Source organism: Mustela erminea, chromosome 21, assembly GCF_009829155.1.
Source record: "Mustela erminea isolate mMusErm1 chromosome 21, mMusErm1.Pri, whole genome shotgun sequence".
Classification (NCBI taxonomy): Eukaryota; Metazoa; Chordata; class Mammalia; order Carnivora; family Mustelidae; genus Mustela; species Mustela erminea.
The window spans coordinates 17,299,024-17,323,351 of record NC_045634.1 but is presented as its reverse complement, the minus strand read 5'-3'; the positions used below and the strand labels follow the sequence as shown (position 1 = coordinate 17,323,351).

The 24,328-nt window shown below is 37.3% G+C and overlaps 1 protein-coding gene across 1 annotated transcript in view; it reads left to right on the top strand.

Moving 5' to 3' along the window:
• ZDHHC2 (zinc finger DHHC-type palmitoyltransferase 2) overlaps positions 1–24,328 on the top strand; it is a 73,256-nt gene that overhangs the window by 33,386 nt on the left and 15,542 nt on the right. The window contains exons 4-10 of the mRNA XM_032328961.1: positions 1,042–1,162; positions 8,254–8,323; positions 9,073–9,105; positions 15,244–15,364; positions 17,558–17,690; positions 23,264–23,390; positions 23,690–23,782. Coding sequence (XP_032184852.1) covers positions 1,042–1,162; positions 8,254–8,323; positions 9,073–9,105; positions 15,244–15,364; positions 17,558–17,690; positions 23,264–23,390; positions 23,690–23,782 — 698 coding nt within the window. The remainder of the gene's footprint in view (positions 1–1,041; positions 1,163–8,253; positions 8,324–9,072; positions 9,106–15,243; positions 15,365–17,557; positions 17,691–23,263; positions 23,391–23,689; positions 23,783–24,328) is intronic.

The following is a 24,328-nucleotide window of genomic DNA, read 5'->3' as shown; positions in this document are numbered from 1 at the left end:
GTTGAGATTCTCTGTTACAAGTAACTGTAGTTTGGGGATGCCTGGGTGGCTCAGTTGTTAAGCATCTGCCTTCAGCTCAGGTTGTGATCCCAGTTCTAGGATCGAGCCCCGCGTCAGGCTCCCTGCTCCACGGGGAGCCTGCTTCTCTCTCTCCCACTCCCTCTGCTGTGTTCCCTCTCTCCCTGTGTCTCTGTCAAATAAATAAATAAAATCTTCAAAAAAAAAATACCAACAACAAATAACTGTAGTTCATTAATTGTTCCATGTAATATAGGATTCAATTATGTGGATATATCATAATCCAGTTTATTTAGCCTTTTGATGGACATTTAGGCTGTGTTTAATTTTTTACATTTCAAACATCAATGCTGTAAATATCCCTGTATGTGTCTCCTGGAAGACATTTATACTTTTTTATACAGACTTCTAAAACTTTTTTTTTTGGTGATTGGTGTGTGTGTGTGTGTGTGTGTGTGTGTAGCCAAACCAATCTGATTTTTCTGAAATACGTGTTTTTTAATTGGGTGGGCCAGATTGGCAGTTTAAGAAGTAAAATGCATGATTAGTTCTTTTGAGTGCTAGAGAATTCATGTAATGATTATCCTTAAGTTAAAATTCATTTACATGAGAAAACATGTTTGATGGGTTTGTTTCTATTTTTATTCCTAATAATATCCAGTTGAAAAATTTACCCCTTGAGCCAAATTTGTTTATTTTGCTATTTCATTTTTGAATATAACTCATATTGGGGTAGAACTCTACAGTTTATAAGAGAATTTTACATACTCTATTCTGCTTGAGTTTCACAGACATCTGTGGAAGTATTATTAAGTATTAAGGTATTATTAATTACTCCCTTTTTCTAGATGCATCAGCTAAGGCTCCACCAGATTAACAGACTTGCCCAGATTCCAACTCCATTACCACTCTGAATCTGTATGATAGATATCATTAATATTTTGTGTATACCTTTTTGTAGGTACAGTACACCAGTGTGCTATTTCTTGAGAACACTGACTGAAACTAAATTTCTTCCCACAGTTCCATCTCTCTTATGCAGAGAAAGAATTGTTGGAGAGAGAGCCAAGAGGAGAAGCCCATCAGGAAGTTCTTAGGCGAGCTGCCAAAGATCTTCCCATCTATACCAGGACCATGTCTGGAGGTACATCATAATGAGTGCTTTGGCACCATTGTTGTGGTGACTGTCAGCATATTTATATGCTTGCAACTGTCAAAACCTCATTGAAAATCATTGGGTTCTGTGATGGGTGGTTATTAAATCTTTCCTACACAATTCCATAAAACAAGCTTGTGAATAACAGTGTGGCCCGGAGATCTCAACCATACCCACGCTGACGTTAATTCTCTAGTGGCTTCTCTAGTCACTTACTTGGGACTCAGAGGAGATGTTAGAACTGCTGAAATCTTGATTTGTACTTGTATTTATTTTCAAAGTTTTAATGATTGATCTTCCTATTGTTTTTTAATGGAAGGGAGCAGTATCTATAATGAACATAACATTGGCAATTTTATATAAATTTAAAGCAGTCATTGTATAAGGTGTATAAAACTTAAGGTATTAATATAATTTATCTTTAGAAGGTAAGGTTTTCGTTTCTCCCCCCTGCTTTTTTTTTTTTTTTTTTTAATGTAATTCAGTTAATAAATCCCTTTTACCTGGGTCAGGATTTTTTTAGGTAGTGTATCAGCTCTCTAATTAAAGAATTGTCTTTAAAATGGACACACACAGACTACTGATATTTGTCCACCAAGGCTCACCCAGAAATTTGGTAACTTTAGGCCTGTGCCACCCACTTTGGTGGCACATTTTAAGCAGCTGTTGAGCACTTAAAATGTGGCCACTCCAAATTGCATTGTGCCATACGTATAAAATACACAACTGGTTTCAAAGATGTAGCATGGAAAAAAGAATGTAAAATATCTCATTAATATTCTTATATTACTTATCCTTGTTTCTAACTCACTTGAGGATCATAATTGAATCTAAGTTAAAGTCTCACAGTTTCTTCCTATTTGTTTTCCCCGCTTCTCAATGGGCAAGTGGCAATTCCCTGATTTAATTTTCATGCCACCAGTTCCATCGCACAAAGACAGAGCCGTGCTTATACACGTTTATGTATGTTGACCCTATAAGATCTAAGATCCTATATAAGCCTAGGCAAATATTGAGGAGATTTAAGCCCCTTAAAAATAAATTCCTGTACAGGTTTCCAAAACTAGTTAATGACCGTGACAGTATCAGGTATGAAAAACTAGTCTCCGCCTTCATTCCGAGTTCAGGGCTCTTCTACTATCTCCCTTGACACACTGGATTTGGAGAAAGGGAGGAAGCGTAAGTCACACCATAACAAAGTATTCATTTCCATTAATAATAACTACACTTTGGATTTAAAAGTCACCCTTCATGTAGTTTACGTAATGTTAAGACTGTCAGTCTCTTGTTCCTCTTAGGTATTGGATCCCTATCTCCTGAGATGAATTTAGGGTTCTTAAAATTTGTGACAGTGTGGCATACAATCTGGGTCTCATAATAAAATCTGTGTTTATATCTTTAGAGCAAACATTCCAGTGTCTGCAAATTCAATGTTAACTGACTAGAGTCACTGACTAAATTAAAGCAGACACAAAGTAATAAATAGATTATGATGGTCTGATTGATCTATGGACTGTGTAGAGTGCAGAGGTAAACACAAGGCAGTGGCCACAATCCCACCAAGGCAGGACTGTGAGAGAGATGCTTCCCACCTCCCGCCCAGCCAAGACCCTTGGGTTCTTTGGAAAACTGCCTTCCTCACCCTGAGAAATTCTGTGGACCAAAGCAACTGAACAGTTCAGGTGATGTGCATGTGCATTATATTTTATAGAGAGAACTGAAGAAAGTGGATGGTAATATAACTTAAGATTTTACGATCCATTCTAAGTAGGAAGTACAGTACTTCCTCCAAACCCTGAGAGAAGAATGTCCGCTCCCTAGATTAAGGTGACTGCCCTATAGGGGAAATTCACATACACACCTGAGCTGGGGGCATAGTAAAGCAGGGTATTAACAAGCCTGCTCATCTTGCCTGTTTGTCCCGAACTTTCTTCTGATCCAACCATCTTCTGCTTTCTTACAGGGATCGCCAAACTTTATCACATTGTTCTGGATTTTTGTTCTTATTAATTTTTAGCTCTGTATTGACCTTGATCTTTTTGAACAATTTTTTTTTTTTTTTGTATTTTGACTAATAGGTAACAGCCAGAGGTGATGGAGCCTATCATTTTGCACACAGAAATTGATAATGTTTTCTTTTCAACATTACCCAAAAGGTTTTAAATTATATAAGTAATAGTTCAATAAACTCTGAAAAAATTAAAACAAGACAGTTAAAATTCGCCTTGACTGTTCGGAGCTTATAAATGATAAGCAGGTGGTTCATTTTAAATTACAGCGGGATAATTTTAGCCAAATATGATATGGCACATGGAAATTTTTTTTAGTTTTTATTTTATTCATCTGGTGCTCACCATGACAAGTGCCCTCCTTAATCCTTATCAGCTATTACCGCCCTTCCCCACCTTTCTCTGGTAACCATCAGTTTTCTATAGTTAAGAGTATGTTTCTTGGTTTGTTTCTTTCTCTTTTTTCCTTTTTGCCTTTATCTGTTTGTTTTGTTTCTTAAATTTCATATTTGAGTGGAATCATACGGTATTTGTCTTTCTCTAACTTATTTCACTTAGATAATATACTCTAGCTCCATCCATGTCTTTGCAAGTGGCAAGATTTCATTCTTTTTTATGGCTGAATATTATTCCATTGTGAATATATGTGTAGCACAATATTTTTATCCATTCATCAGTCGATGGGCACGCGCACTACTTCTGTATCTTGGCTATTGTAAATAATGGTCCTGTAAACATAGGGTGCATGTATCCCTTTGAATTAGTGTTTTCGTATTCTTTAGAGTATATATCCAGTAGTGCGATTGCTGGATGGTAAAGTAATTCTATTTTTACCTTTTTGAGGAGCAGTTCTATCTGTTTTCCACAGTGGCCGCACCAGTTTGCATTCCCACCCACAGTGCACGATGGTTCCCCTTTCTCCACATTCTCACCAGCACCTGTTATTTCTGTTGTCTCTGTTAGTCATGCTGACAGGTGTGTGAGGTAATGTCTCATTGTGGTTTTAATTTGCATTTCCCTGATAGTAAGTGATGAGGAGCATCCTTTCATGTGTCTGTTGGCTTTCTGGATGTCTTCTTTGGAGAAATTTCTGTTCATATCTTTTGCCCATTTTTTAATTGGATTATTTGTATTTTGGGTGTTGATTTATAGAAGTTCTTTATATATCTTGGATACTAAACCTTTATCAGATATGTCATTTGCGAATATCTTCCTCCATATTGTAGGTTGCCCTCCTGTTGATTATTTCTGTCACTGTGCAGAAGCTTTTATTTTGATGTAGTCCAATAGTTTATTTTTGCTTCTGTTCCCCTTCCCTCAGGGACCTATCTAAAAAAAAAGTTGCTATGGCCGATGTCAGAGAAATTACTGCCTGTGGTCTCTTTTATCATTTTTATGGTTTCCTGCCTTATATTTAGGTCTTTAATCCATTTTGAGTTTATTTTTGTGTATGTAGAAGAAAAGAGTCTAGTTTCTTTCTTTTGCTTATTGCTGTCCAGTTTTCCCAAGACCATTTGTGGAACAGACTGTCTTTTCCCCATTTCATATTCTTGCCTCCTTTGTCATACATTAGTTGATGATATAATTGTGGGTTTATTTCTGGGTTTTCTATTCTTCTCCATTGATCTATTTGTCTATTTTTGTGCCAGTACCGTACTGTTTTGATTACCACAGCTTTGCAGTGTGTGATGTTGTGTGGTGCTGCGATGCCTCCAGCTTTGCTTTTCTTTTCCAAGATTGGTTTGGCTATTCACATATTTTGTCATTCCATACAAATTTTAGGATTGTTTGTTCTAGTTCTGTGAAACATGTCATTTTTATTTTGATAGGAATTGCATCAAATATGTAGATTACTTTGGGCAGCATAGACATTTCAACAGTGTTCTTCTAACCCATGAGCATGGATGTCTTTCTATTTCTTCATGTCATCAGTTTCTCTAAGCAGCGTTTTAATAGTTTTCAGAATACAGGTGTTTCACTTCTTTGGTTAGATTTTTTATTAGTTATCTTATTATTTTGGGGGCAATTGTAAATGGAATTGTGGGGGGCTGTTTTGTTTTGTTTCGTTTTTACTAAGAGACTAAATTTCTGTTTATAAAAGACTATAAACAAAAAGTTTCTTTCTACTGTGTTGGGTTTTTTTTGTATTTCTTATTTTTATTTTATTTTTGGGGGGGTTATTATTATTTTTTTTAAATTAAATTTATTTATTTATTTTCAGAAAAACAGTATTCATTATTTTTTCACCACACCCAGTGCTCCATGCAATCCGTGCCCTCTATAATATCTACCACCTGGTACCCCAACCTCCCACCTCCCTGCCACTTCAAACCCCTCAGATTGTTTTTCAGAGTCCATAGTCTCTCATGGTTCACCTCCCCTTCCAATTTCCCCCAACTCCCTTCTCCTCTCTAACTCCCCATGTCCTCCATGCTATTTGTTATGCTCCACAAATAAGTGAAACCATATGATAATTGACTCTCTCTGCTTGACTTATTTCACTCAGCATAATCTCTTCCAGTCCCGTCCATGTTGCTACAAAAATTGGGTATTCATCCTTTCTGATGGAAGCATAATGCTCCATAGTGTATATGAACCACATCTTCCTTATCCATTCGTCCGTTGAAGGGCATCTTGGTTCTTTCCATAGTTTGGTGACCGTGGCCATTGCTGCTATAAACATTGGGGTAGAGATGGCCCTTCTTTTCACGACTTCTGTATCTTTGGGGTAAATACCCAGGAGTGCAATTGCAGGGTCATAGGGAAGTTCTATTTTTAATTTCTTGAGGAATCTCCACACTGTTCTCCAAAGAGGCTGCATCAACTTGCATTCCCACCAACAGTGGAAGAGGGTTCCCCTTTTTCCACATCCTCTCCAACAAATATTATTTCCTGTTTTGTTAATTTTGGCCATTCTAACTGGTGTAAGGTGATATCTCAATGTGGTTTTAATTTGAATCTCCCTGAGGGCTAGTGATGATGAACATTTTTTCATGTGTCTGCTAGCCATTTGTATGTCTTGTTTGGAGAAGTGTCTGTTCATATCTTCTGCCCATTTTTTGGTATGTTTTGATTTCCTGTGAGTTATTACCCACTTTGATTTGAGGTTTTTTTTTTGTTGTTGTTGTTTTGTTTTTACCCCAGTGTACTTTATTTTTTTTAATAAATTGAACCAATTTTTTTAAAGATTTTATTTATTTATTTGACAGAGAGAGATCACAAGTAGGCAGAGAGGCAGGCAGAGAGAGAGAGGGAAGCAGGCTCCCTGCTGAGCAGAGAGCCTGATGCGTGGCTCAGTCCCAGGACCCTGAGATCATGACCTTCATGAGCTGGAGGCAGAGGCTTAACCCACTGAGCCACCCAGGTGCCCCAACCTCAGTGTGCTTTAAAGTAGAGATAATCACCATCTGGAGAGAATCTAGCATTGCCTACCAAACTCACCACTTAAAGTGCAACCATAAAGCAATATATAGTAGTTTTCAAAGACTTGGTATAAAAAATCTAAAACATGTGATTAATGTTTGTGTATTAATTATATGTTGAAGTAATATTTTTGTTATATTAGTTCAAATATTATGTTTTTTAAAAATTAATTTTCCTGTTTTTTAAATTTCTTTTAATATAGCTCCTAGAGAATCTAAACTTACACATGTGGCTCACATTCTATTTCTTCTGGATAATACTGCCTTACACTTTAATGCTTCACATGAGCCGATGGTCCCATGTAGCTTTCCCTGGAATGTAGCTGCAAGATGTCTTCATTCAGGATATGACTCAGCCATGCCATTAGTTTCTGTAGTTCCTGAAAAAAGAGAGTTGTAAGGAGGATGATTGAGAACTTATTTAAATATTGAAAACAATTCCATATAGGTCTTGTTGTCTGAAAAAAGCTCATCCTAATCTTAGTTGATAGCAACTGTTACCTTTTTCAGAGAACATAATATTAGCTACTATAACAGTGGAAATTACTTGTTGCAAGTACTTTTTCCAAATTTTAAATTCATTACTTGGGTTTTTGCTGATCCCGTGGTGTACCTAATTATTGTTCTCCTATAATTTTGGTAGGTTGCTTGCATCTTGTAAGATGTCTGTGTAATGAAATAACATCTCCAAATCAGACATCTGTAATTGCCTTTGATATCTGCGTTAGAGAAGAAAGGATCAGGACTTCCATTACAAGAATTAAAATTCAGTGTTGGAAATAACTTCTTCTAATATTCCTTTTTTTTTTTTTAAAGATTTTATTTATTTATTTGACAGAGAAAGAGAGAGAGATCACAAGCAGGCAGAGAGACAGGCAGAGAGAGAGGAGGAAGCAGGCTCCCTGCTGAGAGAGACCCAGATGCGGGGCTCAATCCCAGGTCCCTCAGACCATGATCTGAGCCAAAGGCAGAGGCTTAACCCATTGAGCTACCCAGGCACCCCCTAATACTCACTTCTAATCTTGTATCAGCCAACAGAATTTAAGCAACTAATAGAGTTTATTCAGAATTCAAATTTCTAAAGTATGTTTCTCATAAAAGTTGTAAAATGTGGTTGTATCTTCAGATATTTTTCCTGGTAGGGTACAGGAAAGAAATTGATTTACCTGAGGGAGACATTCTGTTTGCTTTGATAGAAATGGACGTATTGGCACCCTCTGTGAGCCTCACTATCATACTGACAATTAGGAATGCCTTAGAAAAATTCCTTCCAAAGATTCTGTATTCCTGTGAAACTTTTTAGAAAACTGAGGCTGGGGGCATCTGGTTGGCTCAGTCAGAGTAGTGAGTGACTCTTGATCTCAGAGTCATGAGTTTGAGTCCCATGTTGGGTGTAGAGATTAAAAAAAGAAAGAAAGAGAGAGAGGTAGGAAAGAAGGAAGGAAGAAAGGAAGAAAAAAGAAAGAAAACTAAGGCTGTAGGCAAGTCATTCTATTTTTATATTTACACAGTAGACTATCTCATTTTTACCAAATTCAAATTCACTTTGCTTTTTTAGAAGTTAAATTTGGAGAGCTGATAAAAGCCATTTGATTGTATATCCAATTCAGTGTTAAATCTAAGACTAAGTGGAGTTTTTTGTCCCTAGCAATCCGATACTGTGACAGATGCCAGCTCATAAAACCAGACCGCTGCCATCACTGTTCCGTCTGTGATAAGTAAGAAAACCTTTTCCTTCCAACTCTCTACATGCTGGTGCTCTTTTTAATTAATATTGTTTCTTTCCTCACTATTTTGCAGATTATTTCCTTTTTTTCCTGAGTTGTGCTTCTGAGACCTTTATTTAGGACATAGAACCGGACAGTCCCTTGCACTGATATGAGTGGGGCTTAGGGCCACGGTCGCCTCATTGCCCCTTTCCCCACATTCACACTGACGCGAAGTGTCTGAGTTTGGGCAGCTCAGACTTGGCTAGTTCTGTTTACTAAAAACTGCTGTGACTCTGTTTTGACCTTTATAAAGAGAGCTCATAAGACTTCACGATAATCAGATATTGTTAGGTACTTAATCTACCACAAGGACTGTGCTACTTAGCTTAAAGATTGATGTTAAAGGTAAAGTTTTATCCAGACTTTTGTAAGTCTGTTGACGTTTTGCACTTTCTTGAGCATAAGGTAGTTGTGTGTTAATATTGAATTGTTTTTTAGGAAATGAGTTCTCTTATTTCTATTTTGAAGCATGTCGATTTTGAAAATTCCATAATTATATGTCATAACTTACATTGACTATAGTGGTTATTTGACATGAGGATTTTTACTATTATTTGTTTAATTTTTAGATAAGTAATTTTGCAATATTTTACTTGCCTCACCTCCTTCTAAGTAACTTTCATACTTCCTTTTTATACTTAATAGGATTAAAATTTTATGAGTTGTTAAGTTTTGTGTGTGTGTGTTTATTTTTTTAGATGTATTTTGAAGATGGACCATCATTGCCCGTGGTGAGTATGGCTTTATACTTAAACACGTTTCTGTCCCTTAAAACTTAATAAATTGAATCATTTATCTGTGTAAGTCTTTTTATAAATGAAATCTTGCCTTAGCTGACCCAAAGGTACTTTCAGATTTAGTTTCTAGTATTTGCTGAATTAGCTCAGAAGAGGTTTGATTTGGGAGAATTTCCGTAGAATAATTTTAAAACCGGTAGACTAACAACATAGAAGTTAATTTGTCATATTTGCCTAGGACAAATGGTTTTCTTTGTATGCACATGCATAAACACAGAGATTCTGAAACACTTCCCAGAAATTATACCAAAATATATTCATAAATTATACACAGTACTTCACTGGAAGTTTTGAATAACAAATTAATTCATCTTAAGCTTTAACAATTTATTTTAAATAAAACTTGACATTGAGGATAGAATAGCAAACACACAAATACATATGTGTTTAAACAAGGGTTTTGACTTGGAACTCATTAATATTTTAAAAGATAATTGTAGATCAGGCACCTTAACAGAGGATGATTTAAAAGCTCTAATTAACTAATGAAGGTTGATTTTTCTACCTCTGCCTGTAATTTCTCTTCTCCACGTGCACGTATCAGTGACAACTACACTCAGGCTGCCAGCCAGGTTGGATTTGGACTCTACCAGCCTTGCCTTCTTTCACGGGCGGCCCTAGAGAAAAGCAGACATGCTCACAAATGAGTGCCAGGTATAGGTGGAAACACAGGGAGTAATTATGTTAGCTGCAGGAAATAAGAGGGGCATATCAGATTTACCTTATTTTTTCTCCCTAGATACCTCTTCCTTTTCTCCTGCTGTATTTTCTTCTTTATTTCAGGCCAGTTAATTCCCGTCAGAGTAATTTTCTCCTCAAAGAAAGATCTCAATGAAAGCCTCGCTTGGTAGCTTGGTATTCATATTCATTTGTAGCCATTCTTTTGCTTTATCTTTTGCTTTCCTCATGCTTTCAATCATTCCGTTTTCTCTCACAGCAGGTAGCCGCCCCAGAGACCAGGGGCCACCCTCAACCAATGAGGGTCTGGCCAACAACACATGCTTTATGGGCTTTTCTTCCCTCCTTGTTTCAGATAAACTGTATCCAGGTTTCTTGTCTCATGGTCTGCTCTCGGGGGAACACAGGCAAAGACACCCTTCTTTTCTTAAGGAAAGTGGGAAAGAATTCAGGGCCATAGAGATGACCTCAATTTTTCTGACTTAAAGTCATAGCAGATGATGATGATAAGGAATGGAGAGGGGGTAGCAACCAGTATTAATGCCAAGCTTTACACCTCCCTATAGCGTGACGTGCTCTTGCTAGCCTCACTAAAGCACAAAAATAAGAAATAAAAATTCACTCTGATAGCAAACTTTTTACACCAGCCATTAATTTGCCTTTGTAAGAGACCTTATAGCATAATTCGACAGTCTTTCAGATTTTGACAGATCCTGTTGAATAAGCGAAGGGGAACAGATAGAAGGCTCTAGAGGTTTTAAAACCGAGTGTAGATTGTGTAATCATAGGCTCCCTGTTAGCACACTTGCTCTTTAGTTGAAAAGTTGAAAGTACCTTTCAACTTGGTGTCATTGCTTCCCTGCCCTGGGGCGTCTCCTGCTGCAGCTGCCACCACAACCTCTGTCTCGGCTCCCATGGGCCCTTGCAGAAGGCAGTAGGCCAGGTGGATAATGGAAGGCTTTGGTGACAAGAGCCTCATGTTCACCTGGTGCCCGCTGAGTGGAGCAGCCATTTTATTTATGTGTTTGAATTTTCAAGTTTAAACTTTAAGTTAAAAAAAATTATGCATAATATATACCCATGGTTCTAAATTCAAAAACTAAAAAAGGCCAAGTGTTCTTTCTAGCCCCCCTGCTGCTGCTTCTCTTCCTCACAAGGAACATATTGCCAAATGTCACGTGTACTTCTCAGATATAAGTGTGTATGTGTGTGTTTCATTTTTTTCACACACACAAATATTTTACACATTTTTAAACACAAGTGGTTCTGTTGGGTCCATGGTCAAAGGAATGAGGCTGATAGAAAGCGAAGGTCAAGCAAAGCTTTATTTTGTGCCAAGCATCGAGAATCAAACTGACCGGCCAGGGCCGTCTCTTACAAAGAGGCGACCTCTCTCTGCCTTACAGACTAGCTTTTAAGGGCAAAGGCCGTGTGGTTGGGCCTGGCCATGCACAGGTGGCCAATGAGATTGTAACACACAGAGAAAGCTACACAATCATGCCAGGTCCCACATGAGTGACCAATTGAATTACAGTTTACCCTATAGTAGATATTTGAACTAGCCCATCACCTTGGTCAGAATTGGTGCCCAAAGGGCAGGACCCATACTCCTTGGTAACTAGGGAGACAGTATGCACCCCCATTGATTGGATGTCTCCACCTGGCCTGACCCACTCTTGTATTTGGGCTTTGTTACCTGGGACTGGTTTCCGGGACTTGTTTTTAAGTAAGTCCCCTGGGGGAAAGGGGGCCTGGGACAGTTTAAATTTTACTGCATAAACAACAAAATCACTGTTTAACTGGATGGAATCACTCTGGCTAAATAGGCCCTTATAGTTCCATTATGGACTGTGTGTCTTTTTTTTTCCTCTCTTAATATATCCTGGAAAATTTTCCATATCAAGATATAAATAATCTTTTTTGTAGCCATTATGTCACTATAGCAGTCTTTTTTTAAAAGATCTTCAAGGTGTTCCCAAACTGTGGGGTGATATTATGCAGGTCTTGTGTGTAATTTTGAAGTTCAGTATCTGTCAACTTTGAGCATTTGAAAAAGCAGAAAACCGTGCTTCCTTGTTGCCAGTGGCTCCATCGTATCTGCTGAGACCAGTTAAGACCACCCATCTGGGTGCAGGAGACTGACCCCATGCTGGTGTTTTAACTGAAATGGAAATCCTGTAGTATTTGCTTTACTGGGTTTCTCTTCAAAGAGTTTTTCCTTTAATATAAAATTTTCATTCATTCATTCATTATATTAATGATAGGTTTTGACATGCTCGCCAAACATTAGGTAACACTTATTAAATCCAATAATTTTAGCTTCATACTGAGTGCCTATAATGTGCTAAAAACTATATAGGTGTGAAAAATTTGTAATTCTTATAAAAGTGACAGAAATTATAGAAATTATTTGTCCCATTTTAAAGAGGAGAGGGAAGTAGAGCTCAGAAAAGCTAAAGAGTGGGCTTAACATCACATGGCATGTTTTTTGGACTCCAAAGGCCACATTCTTTTCTTCTTCTTTCTTTTCCTCTATTGTGTTCTTTTTCCCATTTAGAATCAGAAAGCAATTGCCTTGAAACAGGGCCAGTTGCTGTTTGCACTGAATCTTTAAAAATTTTCTTAGAAGATTTCATCTATTTATTTGAGAGAGAGAGGAAGAAAGAGCATCAGGGGAGGCGGGGTGGGGGAAGGGGAGAAGCAGGCCCCCCGCCCAATAGGGAGCCCTAGAGCAGGGAAGCCTATCCAGGGCTGGGTCCCAGGACCCTAGGACCACGATCTGAGCCAAAAGCAGACGCCCAACCTACTGAGCCGCCCAGGCGCCCGTATTTGCACTGAATTTTAGACAGCATATAAGGGGTATTTACCTTGAGCATGTTTTATTTCTCCATATAAAAGCTTTCAAACTCAGAATACATCTCTTCCTTTTCATACGGAGTCTAGAAAACAGTAGGGAGTTAAAACATTTCACCTGTATGAAGAGACATCTTATTACTGTATTTCTTAAAGTGTGAAGTACATATCAAACTCTAAGATACTTGGTTTTTATTTACTGACTTTATTTTCTGTTTCCCAATAAGGTTACATTACACCATGCTCCTAGATAGACGTTAAAGTAAATTAGATGTCACGAAATCTATACTCAAAATATTTTACTTTCTATAAACATGCTATGTGTCATCTCATACAAAAGCTCTTTCTTACTTTCCCGTAGGAAGAGAAACAATCTTTCTTATCCCTTATTTTCCTCCAGTCCACAAAAGTCATTGTCTTCAGCCCACTCGCCCAAAGTTACGTATGGCTCCCCACCTTCTGTCTACGCATTCTCTCCTCTGGAAACCAACCCAAGCAAGCGAAGGGAATATCCTGTATCCTTTGGAGACAGAATGCATTTAGCCTAGGCTTGTTTGGAATTATGTAGTTTAATTTCTTACCATTATTTCATTCAGATGTCGCTGAAGGCAACCCAGTAACTGGTTTGCACTCACACTAGAATTGTCACTGTTTTCATATCACACATACCTATAGTTTTTGCCTTCTTTATGAGCCTATTTGCCATATAAAATGCCCTTACATTCCAAAGTTACTGAATCTAATCCTGGTCCCTTTACCTTATTTATTTATTTATTTATTTGAGGTAGATGATGCAGGCACTTTTCTTTTTCCCCCAGATTTTCAGTTTATTCATAAGCTAGATAAATGTCTACCTTTTCAATTTTTTTAATTAAAAAAATTTTTTAGGGAGCCTGGATGGCTCATTCATTAAGCGTCTGCCTTTGGCTCAGGTCATTATCCCAGGGTCCTGGGATCTAGCCCTGCATCGGTCTCCCTGCTTGGCGGGAATCCTGCTTCTTCCTCTTCCACTCCTTTGCTTGAGTTTCCTCTCTTGCCGTCTCTCTCTCTCTGTCAAATAAATAAATAATATATTTTTAAAAATTTTTTTATTGTGGGCGCACTTACATGGCACTTACTCTCTCCACAAATTTTTTTAAATTGAGGTATAATGTATTATTTGTTTAAGGGGCACAGGCAAATTTTTAAGTGCACACTATTGTTAACAGTGGGCGCAGTGTCCTGCAGACTTCTGGAGCTCATTTATCTTGCACGGTTGAGTAAACATTTTTCATGTGTACATTGTTTCACTTTAAAAATCTAAAAAGAAGAATGTCTCAGTTTATTAGTAAAATCAATAGAGACTGAGATTACCTTGCTAACATTAGAGTAAGACAAAGAAGTTTGAGGAGTATGTGTATGTTTTATGCAGTAGACGTATTAGGCCAGTTACCACAGTTACCTCAGCCGTGAAGACACCTGCCATTTCCACTTAGATGTTGTGTCACGTGCACAAGCTCAGCCTGAAATTTCGTAGTCTTTATCAAAAGGCAAAAAAAATTTTTTTGATAGAAAAGTGTGACTGTAAAGTGTGTTATATTTGTATTTATGCCTTTTGATATGATAGTTTGAATTCTTACTCCCCCTTCTCCAAAATATAATAACTTTAGAGTGAGAGCTGAGAATTACAGATCTCCCTGTTTAGAATCAAAGGATATAGAGCCAGCTGTCTGGATTGTTTGTTTTGCGATAAGGAAAATGAAATCCCTATAGACTATTTTGCTTGATCAAGGCCACATGATTATTGAGTGTTAGATGCACATTATGACTCTCTCTGTCTGGCTCTCAATCCTATTTTTTTTCTTAAACGTCCCCTGCATAATCTGGTTGTTTCAGTAGTATGCTGATGGCATTCAAGTAGTTTACAAAGATATTTCATCTAATTTGGGGAAATCTGGAAGATTTTAAATTACCCAATCATAGTTAGAAATCATATCCGGGACGCCTGGGTGGCTCAGTGGGTTAAGCCTCTGCCTTCAGCTCAGGTCATGATCTCAGCGTCCTGAGATCAAGCCCCGCATCCTGTTCTCTGCTCGGTGGGGAGCCTGCTTCCTCCTCTCTCTCTCTCTGCCTGCCTCTCTGCCTACTTGTGATCTCTCTCTCTGTCAAATAAATAAATAAAATAAAATAAAATCATATCCAAAGGTAACAAAGAACTTAATAAATTTTTATCTGCCTGACTTCATTAGTTTTCACACCAGCTCTGTGTTTTTAGGTATGTGCCTATTTACGTAATTGGACATGAAATATAGTTATGTGGTTCATGGTCGATTAAAGCAATATCACATATCAAACTTAAAAAGCTAAACACAAGTTCCTTTTTTCGTAAAATGGATTTTTTTAATGTTTGTATGTGAAAAGAAATGTTAAGTGTCTTGCTTAAAGAAATGCCAATAAATTTTAAAGGAGAGGAAACCGAATACTGTGTTAAATATGAGCATATGCAGACTGTAGGTGGAAAGTGTACAACTCACTGAAAAGTTGTTTTTGTTTTGTTAACAGGGTGAACAATTGTGTCGGATTTTCAAATTATAAATTTTTCCTCCTTTTCTTGGCTTATTCTCTGCTCTACTGCCTTTTTATTGCTGCTACAGACTTGCAGTATTTTATCAAATTTTGGACAGTAAGTCAATGCCTTGGTGATTTTTTTCTGGGTATACAAAAATATATAATAGATTTTTAGTAATTGAGTTATTTCAGATACTTATTTTATAGACTAGAGTTCATTTATATATGTAGTCAATCCTCACTGTTCACAGATTCTGTGTTTGTGAATTCTCTTACTTGCTGAAACACATTTGGAATCCCCAAATCAGTGCTCACAGAGTTTTTGTGGTCCTTTGCAGACATGCACAGTGTGGGAAAAACTTGACCCGCCCAAGTGCACGTCCCCAGCTGAGATCAAACAAGGCCACCACATACTGCCTTCTTGTTTGCTCTTCTTGGTGTCTCATTACTATAAACAAGCATGCTTTTCAGTCTGTTTAGGGTCACATTTTTTGCATTTTTTTTGTACTTTTTGTTGGTGATTTTGCTATTTAAAATGGTCTCCATGCATAACACTGAAGTGCTGTCTGGTGTTCCTGAGCAGAAGAAGACCGTAGTGTACCTTATGGAGAAAATACATGAGTTAGGTAAGCTTCCTGCAGGCACGAGTTACACGGCTTGTTGGCTCTAAGTACTGAATCAACAATGTATATTAAATAAGATGTCAGTACGGTGTTTTTTTTTTTTTAGCAGAAGCACACGTAAGACAGGGTTGGTTATTGGTCGGCTGTGACTAGAGGCTCATAGGAGCCTAAGCCTGTATTTTCCCTGGGGCGGTGGTTCCATATTTACAAATTCAGTGTTCATGGCTCCTTTCTAGAACATGGCCACTGTGAGTAATGAGAATTGACTATGTTTGAAGTTTTCTTTTCAGTATTTAAAAAATGAAGTGTTTTCTTTTTGTGTATAAAGACTCTGTTTTCGAACTATTATGTCTATAAAATCCTGAGTTGTTACTAGGTATTGTTTGGTTAGGCTTTGAGTAGTTCATTTGTTTTTTGGGATATATATTTTAAATGTAAGCAAAACAAAATTAAAATCAATTATTATAAATATCCAAAGATACTCCTTGTGGACCCCAAACAATGGTAAAAAACAAAACAAAGCAAACAAACAAATAAACGGTTATCCCAGGTCAGGATTTCTTCATTGTTTTATTAAATTATCCTTTATTATGGTAAGAACTTTCTAAATTCCTAGATAATTTAGGTCAGATTTGAACCACATTGAATACTAAAGATTTACTGAATGCCTTTCTGTGCCAGTTACCTTGCCAAGCCCTAGAAATATACAGGTATATGGACTTGCTGCTAGCATTCGGGAATACCTCAGTGTCCAGCACAAAGAATGATCCCTAATGAAGGTCGGAAAGGATATTACCTCACTGCTTCTCATTCCTGGGGATGGTTTTAGTTCCAAACCATAAATATGTATGAAAAGGAATGACCAGTCCAGATGTCACTGTGAGAATTCTGCTGTCAGAAGCTATGAGTGAGAGCAGCAGAGAATATTGAAGTAGCATGACCTTCCTATCAGAAGGGGACACCCGCTAGCAGCCCTGGTGCTTTACTAAGTGTCCGTAGTGCAAGCCTGTCATTCTAGAGTGGGTTCAGGTCTCCTTGGACAATACCTACAATAAAACTGGTTTTGCTTTGAGAAAGCCTGTTTTGTTACCTGGATATTGTAAGGTTTGTTTTAGATCAGTGTTATGCACTAGTGTTGATCTTTCCTGTGATGCTATTATTTAAAATAGCTTGAAGCATTATTGTGGATGTGTCGTTGTATGTGTTCTTGTAGTTGATGCTGTTGTTTGTAGTAATGTTAAAACATCAATAAGTATAGTATCTAATTGTGCCAATTAACCTTCATTTTCAGGCATTATAATAAAACTATTTAAACATTTGTAAAGCTATAGTGTGTTAACAAAACATTTTCAGGAAGTAAATTAAAAATTTTATTTTATAGTTCCTTTTATCTTGCTTCCTAATGTTATAGTTTACACATGTACTACTATAATTTTTCTATGACTCGGTTATGAAAAACAAAATAAATATCCCAAATTTTAATATTTTTATATCTGTATTCATTAATAGTAAACATTTTTAATCTTACATCATACATTTTTCCTCAAAGTTTTAACATAAAGCCATGTATCTTTCTCCATATCTAAATTTCAAAAAAAAAAAGTAGAGCAAAAAAATTCTTTCTTACAAAGTAGGGAATATTTATCCCTTTGACAAAACATTTTATTTTCTTCCTTTCTTTATAGAATGGCCTACCCGATACTCAAGCCAAGTTCCATATTATGTTTTTATTCTTTGCTGCAGCTATGTTTTCTGTCAGCTTGTCCTCTCTGTTTGGCTATCATTGTTGGCTAGTCAGCAAAAATAAATCTACATTAGGTGAGTATTCAATTATTGTAGTTAACAGAACTTTAAAGACATAAATAGATACTCAGCAAAAGTTGCCATATGATTAAATGCCAACCCGTCCTGATGTGGTAAATATCATATTTATTTCACATACTGTTTTGTGGGGTGGCGACTTAGACACCTACAAATGCAGTTGTTTTGTATATTTATTGACTGTCCATTGTGTGTAAAGCATTGTGTATATACGGTGGTGAACAAGGGCAAAATAGTCTAGTGAGGGACACAAAAAATCCATAACCAAACATAAAAGTAATTGCAAAATGCAGAGTGCTATCTGGGAAACAAATGGGATGCTGAGCTGTGAATCAAGGACTGGGAACTGTGGAAGGAAACCTAGTTAGAGTGGTCAGGAAGGAGCTCACCAAAACAACAAGTATTAAACCTAAGAAATCAGTCACGGTAAAAACTGTAACATCTCAGGTGGGGAAAAGAGTATGTTCAAAAGCCCTACAGAGATGGGACGCAGCTACAACAGTGTTCAGTGGAAGTGTATACCTAGCTATAAATGATTCCATTAAAAAAGAAGTAGGTCAAATCGATTACTTTATAGCTCAAGGAAGTACAAAAAGAACAGCAAAGTAAATCTGAAGCCAGCAAATGGTAGGAAATAATAAAGAATAGAAAGGAGATAGCAGAGATAGAGAATTTAAAAAACAAAAGTTCATGGGGTGCCTGGGTTGGCACAGTTGGTTAAGCATCAGACTCTTGGTTTGGGCTCGGGTCATGATCTCAGGGTCCTGGGATTCAGCCCAGAGTTGGAGTCCGGCTCCCTGCTCAGTGGGGAGCCTGCTTGTCTCCCTCTCCCTCTGCCACTCCCTCTTCGCTCTCTCTCACACATAAATAATCTTAAAAAAAAAAAAATCAAACCTGAACAGACTTGTAACAAGGAAGGAGATTGAGTCAGTAATCAAAAATCTTCCAACAAAGAAAAGCCCAGGACCAGATGGCTTCGCTGATGAGTTCTACCACAAAAAATTAACATAAAATTTTCTCAAACTCTGTCAGAGATTAGAAGAGAGGATGATACTTTGTAACTCATTCTATGAGGCCAGCATTGGTCTAATACCAAAACCAAAAAAAAAGACACCCAAGACGACTGTAGACCAGTATCCCTTATGAGTATAGATACAAAAATCCTCAATACGATACTGGTAAAGGAAATCTAGCAGTTTATAAAAAGGATTATATACCATGACCAAATAGGATTTATTCCAGGAATGTAAATGTGTTTCAATATACAAAAATCAATTAACCACATTAATAGAATACACCACATTAACTGAATGAAGGAACATGTGATCAACTCAACTGATGCAGAGAAAGTATTTGACAAAATTCATCACCCTTTGAAGATAAAAAAGCTTAACAAACTAGGGACACAAGGGAATTTCCTCCACACAAGGGACTTTCTCAAGCCTTAAATGATAAAATGCATTTCTGAGAAGCCTATAGTTCGTATCATACTCAGTATCATACTCAGGTGAAAAACAAAAATCTTCCCCCTAGCACCAGGAACAAGACAAGGACTGCCACTTTCACTAGTGCTGTTTAACACTGTACTAGAAAATCTAGTCTGAAAAATTAGTAAAGAAAAATTAATAAAGCCATCCAGGTTGGAAAGGAAGAAATAAAACTATCTCTTTGCGGGTGACATCATCTTCTATAAAAATAACCTTAAAGATACAATAAAAACAGAGCCAATGGGGCGCCTGGGTGGCTCAGTGGGTTAAGCCACTGCCTTCGGCTCAGGTCATGATCTCAGGGTCCTGGGATCGAGTCCCACATCGGGCTCTCTGCTCAGCGGGGAGCCTGCTTCCCTCTCTCTCTCTCTCTCTGCCTGCCTCTCTGCCTACTTGTGATCTCTCTCTGTCAAATAAATAAATAAAATCTTAAAAAACAAAAACAAAAACAAACAGAGCCAATGAACAAAATCAGCAAAGTTGCCTAAGATCAATATGCAAGAAATCAGTTGTATTTCCATACACTAGCAAGGAACCATCCAAAAGGAAATGAAAGAAACAATTCCATTTACAAAAGCATCCAACATAGTAAAATGCCTAGGCATAAATATAACTGAGGAGGAGGTGTAACAGTAGCACATTGAAAACTACAAAGCTTGGCTGAGAGAAATTAAAGACCTAGATAAATGATAAGACTTCCCATGTTCATATATTGGAAGACTTAGTATTGATAAGATGGCAATATGACCCAAAGTGATGTAGACTCAGTGGGATCCTGATTATGATATCAGTGGCCTTTATTGCAGAAATGACAAAGATGATCCTCAAATTCACGTGAAATTGCTTGGTGCCCCAAATAGCCAAAGCAGTATCCACGAAAAAAACAAAACAAGTCATTCCTGATTTCAAAACTTACTACAAAGCTACAGGGATCAAAACAGTGTTGTACTGGCACAAAGACAGATAAAGACCAACGGAATAGGATGATAGAATGAAAAATCCAGAAATAAGCCATAAACCTTTGGCAGGTTGATTTTCCACAAGAGTACCAAGACCATTCAATGGAGAATATAATAGGCTCTTTGACAAATGATGCTAAAACTGTAAAACTCTTAGAAGAAAACATAGGGATAAGCCCTCAGGACTTTAATATGGCAATGAATTCTTAGATATAATACCAAAAGCATGAGTAACAAAAGAAAAAAATAGATTGGACTCCCCTAAAATTTTAAAAACGTGTTTATTGAAGGATATTGTGGAAAAAGTAAAAAGACAACCTACAGAATGAGAATAATATTTACAAATAATTTATCTGATAAGGATCCATTGTTCAGAATATAAAAAGAAATCATACAACTCAATAAGAAAAAGACAAACAGCCCAATTCAAAAATCGGCAAAGAATTTGAATAGGAATTTATTTTTTTTAAAGATTTATTGTATTTATTTGAGGAAGATAGAAAGCAAGGGAGTGGCAGAAAGAGGAGAGAGATTGTCAAGCAGACTAAGCCCCCTGAGTGTGGAGCCCGACCTGGGGCTTGATCTCAGTATACTGAGATCACAACCTGAGCCAAAACCAAGAGTTGGACACTCAACCAACTCAGCCACCCAGGTGCCCCTACATAGACATTTAAATAGACATTTTTCCAGTGAAAATATACAGTTGGCCAAAAAGCACATAAAAACCAGCTCAACATCATTAATCATTAGGGCAGGATAATCAAAAGCAGAGCTACCACTTCCCACCCAAATCAACAAAATAGAAAGCAAGCATAGATGAAGACGTGGGGAAATTGGAACCTTCACACTTGGCTGGTAGAAATTTAAAATGATGACTCCACTGTCAGCAACAGTGGCTGTTGCCCAAAAAGCTAAATATGAAATTATCATATGACCCAGCAGTTGCACCCCTTGATCTATTCCCCAAATAACTGAAAGCGGGGACTCCAAGAGATACTTATAAGTCAGCGTTCATAGCAGCACTCTTCACAATAGTCCAAAGATGGAAACAATCCAAATGTCCATGAAAGATGAATGGACAAAAAAAAAAATGTGCTATTTTCTAGACAATGGAATATTATTCAGCCTAAGATGAATTGAGATACTGGTGCACACTACAACATTTATGAATTTCAAAAACACACTAAGTAAGAAGCTGATCCGAACAGGTTAATGATATAGTTTCATTTATGTGCAATATCCAGATTAAATAAATCCATAGTGGTCATTTTCAGAGGATGAGAGGAAGGGGGACTAGGGGAGACTGCTGAATGGATATGGAGATTTTTCTGGGGTGATGTGATTATTTTGGAACTTGGTAATTAATTGCACAGAATTGTGAATGTACTAAGTGCCACTGATTTGCCCACTAATAAAATGGTTAATTTTATATTCTGTGCCTTTCACTGCAGTTTTAAAAAAGTAAGTCCTACAGGAGAAGAGCTAGAAATATTTGTAACACTATCTACATGGCTAGAGCGTAGAAAGCTAAAGAGCAAAAAATATGCATTGAGGTTTGAGAAGTAAGTAGGGACTAAGCCAAGTAGTATCTTCTAGACTAAGATTAGGAGTTTGGGAATGCAACCAGGACTAATAAATCCTGTGATCTCAAAGGACACCTCAAGCTGAGAGACACCATGATTACAGTAGTGAAGATTAATTATAGTATATTGTCAGTGAATGTTAATTTTTAACGTTCAGGTGAAATCTTACTACAGCAAATACACTCCAGTAATTTCTAGACAAAGTATCTGATTTCAGATATGCAAACAATGACTCATGGAACTCTACATCAGAGGCTAACGATGTAGTATGGTGACTAACATAACATTATAAAAATTATAATTAAAAAAATTATATGTTGGATAAATTATAGCTCATCAGAAGAAAATGAATTATTTCTAGAAGCATTTAATTTCTGAGAACTTCTAGATTTAACTTGTAACACTGAAAGGACTTTCTTTGGATGAGATGGTCCTATAATTATATTAAAAGCTATATAACCCAGGGTGACAAATGCTAAGGATCTTGCAAATGGTTGCATTTTTTTTTTTAAGATTTTATTTATTTATCAGAGAGAGAGCGGGGAGAGAGCGAGCACAGGCAGACAGAATGGCAGGCAGAGGCAGAGGGAGAAGCAGGCTCCCCGCTGAGCAAGGAGTCCGATGTGGGTGGGACTCGATCCCAGGACGCCGGGATCATGACCTGAGCCGAAGGCAGCCGCTTAACCAACTGAGCCACCCAGGCGTCCCAATGGTTGCATTTTTTGTAGTACCCTGACTCTGTTAGAATTTTCTTTTTTAAATAATGGATAAGAAAATCATTATACTTCTATGTTTGTTCATGTTCCCCAAATAAAAGTTTAGACTTTGTCTCGCGGCATTATTTAAGAAGCATTTGTAGCATGATGGAAGGGACACTGCTCACCTTGTTCACGTTCCACTCTGTCATTTATTTGCTGTGTGATCTTGGACACACCTCACAACCTCTCTGAACCTTGACTTTCACGTGCAGAGTTGGTATAACCAGACACAGTGTTTGCTTCTGCACTAGATCTTACTTCACATAAGCCAGTAAATTTTCGGCCAGCTGGAAAAAAATGTTGCTTGGAAGAGATAAAATTTAAATGAAATTGGAAAATGGAGTTTATTGACTGAAAAAAGGAATTTGTAGAATATATAGAATGTAGAAAGTACAGTCTCATTGGTTAAAAAAACTGTAGGTTTGTGTATCTTTACATCCATCCGTTCATCTGTCCATCCACACGCCTATCTTAAAAAGGTCCAGAAGACATTAAAGTTTTAATTTATTTGCTTATTTGTGTTTCTAATTTTTTTTGCAATGCACTGTGCTGCTGTAATAGTTAAAGGATTCTTTAAAAAGGAAAATAGATGTAATCGTATCATCTGATTATTTTAAAACAGAATAGGCGGTCTGTGTGGCAGAGCTACTGATAATTACATAAGTATTCGCAAGAGGCTCGCCATCGATTTTTAGAGTTCCCTCATTTAGTCCAGTAATTTCTACGTATGGGGGTCACTAGATATGTTCTGTACTCACATGGTTGCTCTGCCGTCTTTTGTAGAGGCGTTTAGAAGTCCTGTATTTCGACACGGAACAGATAAGAATGGATTCAGCTTGGGTTTCAGTAAAAACATGCGACAAGTTTTTGGTGATGAAAAGAAGTACTGGTTGCTACCCATTTTTTCAAGGTACTTTGTGGTGAAAACATTCAGGTTGGAAACCAGTGAAAGTAATCTGACAGAAGAACTGTAATCCTGCATAGGAATTCCTGTTCTTTAAAGAATTATTTTATGATGCACTGTTACGTGGATGCCAGTTGTCGGTTTAAGGCATTGTTTCCGTAAGCATGCCGTGTGGAAGCCAGTGTCTGATAGACGTGTTTTGTCTGAAAGATGACTGTGGTCTGCTCTCTCAAACATCCCATTGTGACAGTTTCACTCTATTGTTTTGTTTACTGCTCAGTTGTAAGTTTTAATTTTAATTGTAGTCTAGGTGACGGCTGCTCCTTTCCGACTTGCCTTGTTAATCAGGATCCCGAGCAAGCATCTACTCCTGCGGGATTGAATTCAACATCGAAAAAGTAATCCCATATTTTTTTCTATTTTACTTTCAAATAACATATCTTATCCTCCTATGCCCTTTGGCTATATTATTTCTTTGAAAAAATTAGGAACATAAGATAATTTATGATAATGGTTCCCACTTGGAGTGAGGGGGAGAGGGAAGTGCGGTTGGGGAGCGGGCCATGGAGAGCTTCAGTTATACTTCTACATGTGGTGTTACTCTGCGTGGTGGGTAAACAGGTGTTAATTCTCTATACATTTTGGTTGACTGATATTTTAAATGTGATGCCTAAAAGGAAAGAATATTAAATCCAAATTAGCTCCTCTAGTGATCAGGTGAGCAGACAGTAAACTTGCCCTCTGACCCTCCAGGTCCTCGTTATAAAGAGATCAGAAGAATGTCCCTGGATTAGGCTTTGGAGATCAAATGGAATCCCCAATGCCTGCTTGACAGTGCACCATATTCCTTTTTTTATTATTATGAACTGTTTTTGCTAACATATAATGTATTATTTGCCCCAGGGATAACAGGTCTGTGAATCATCAGGCTTACACACTTCATA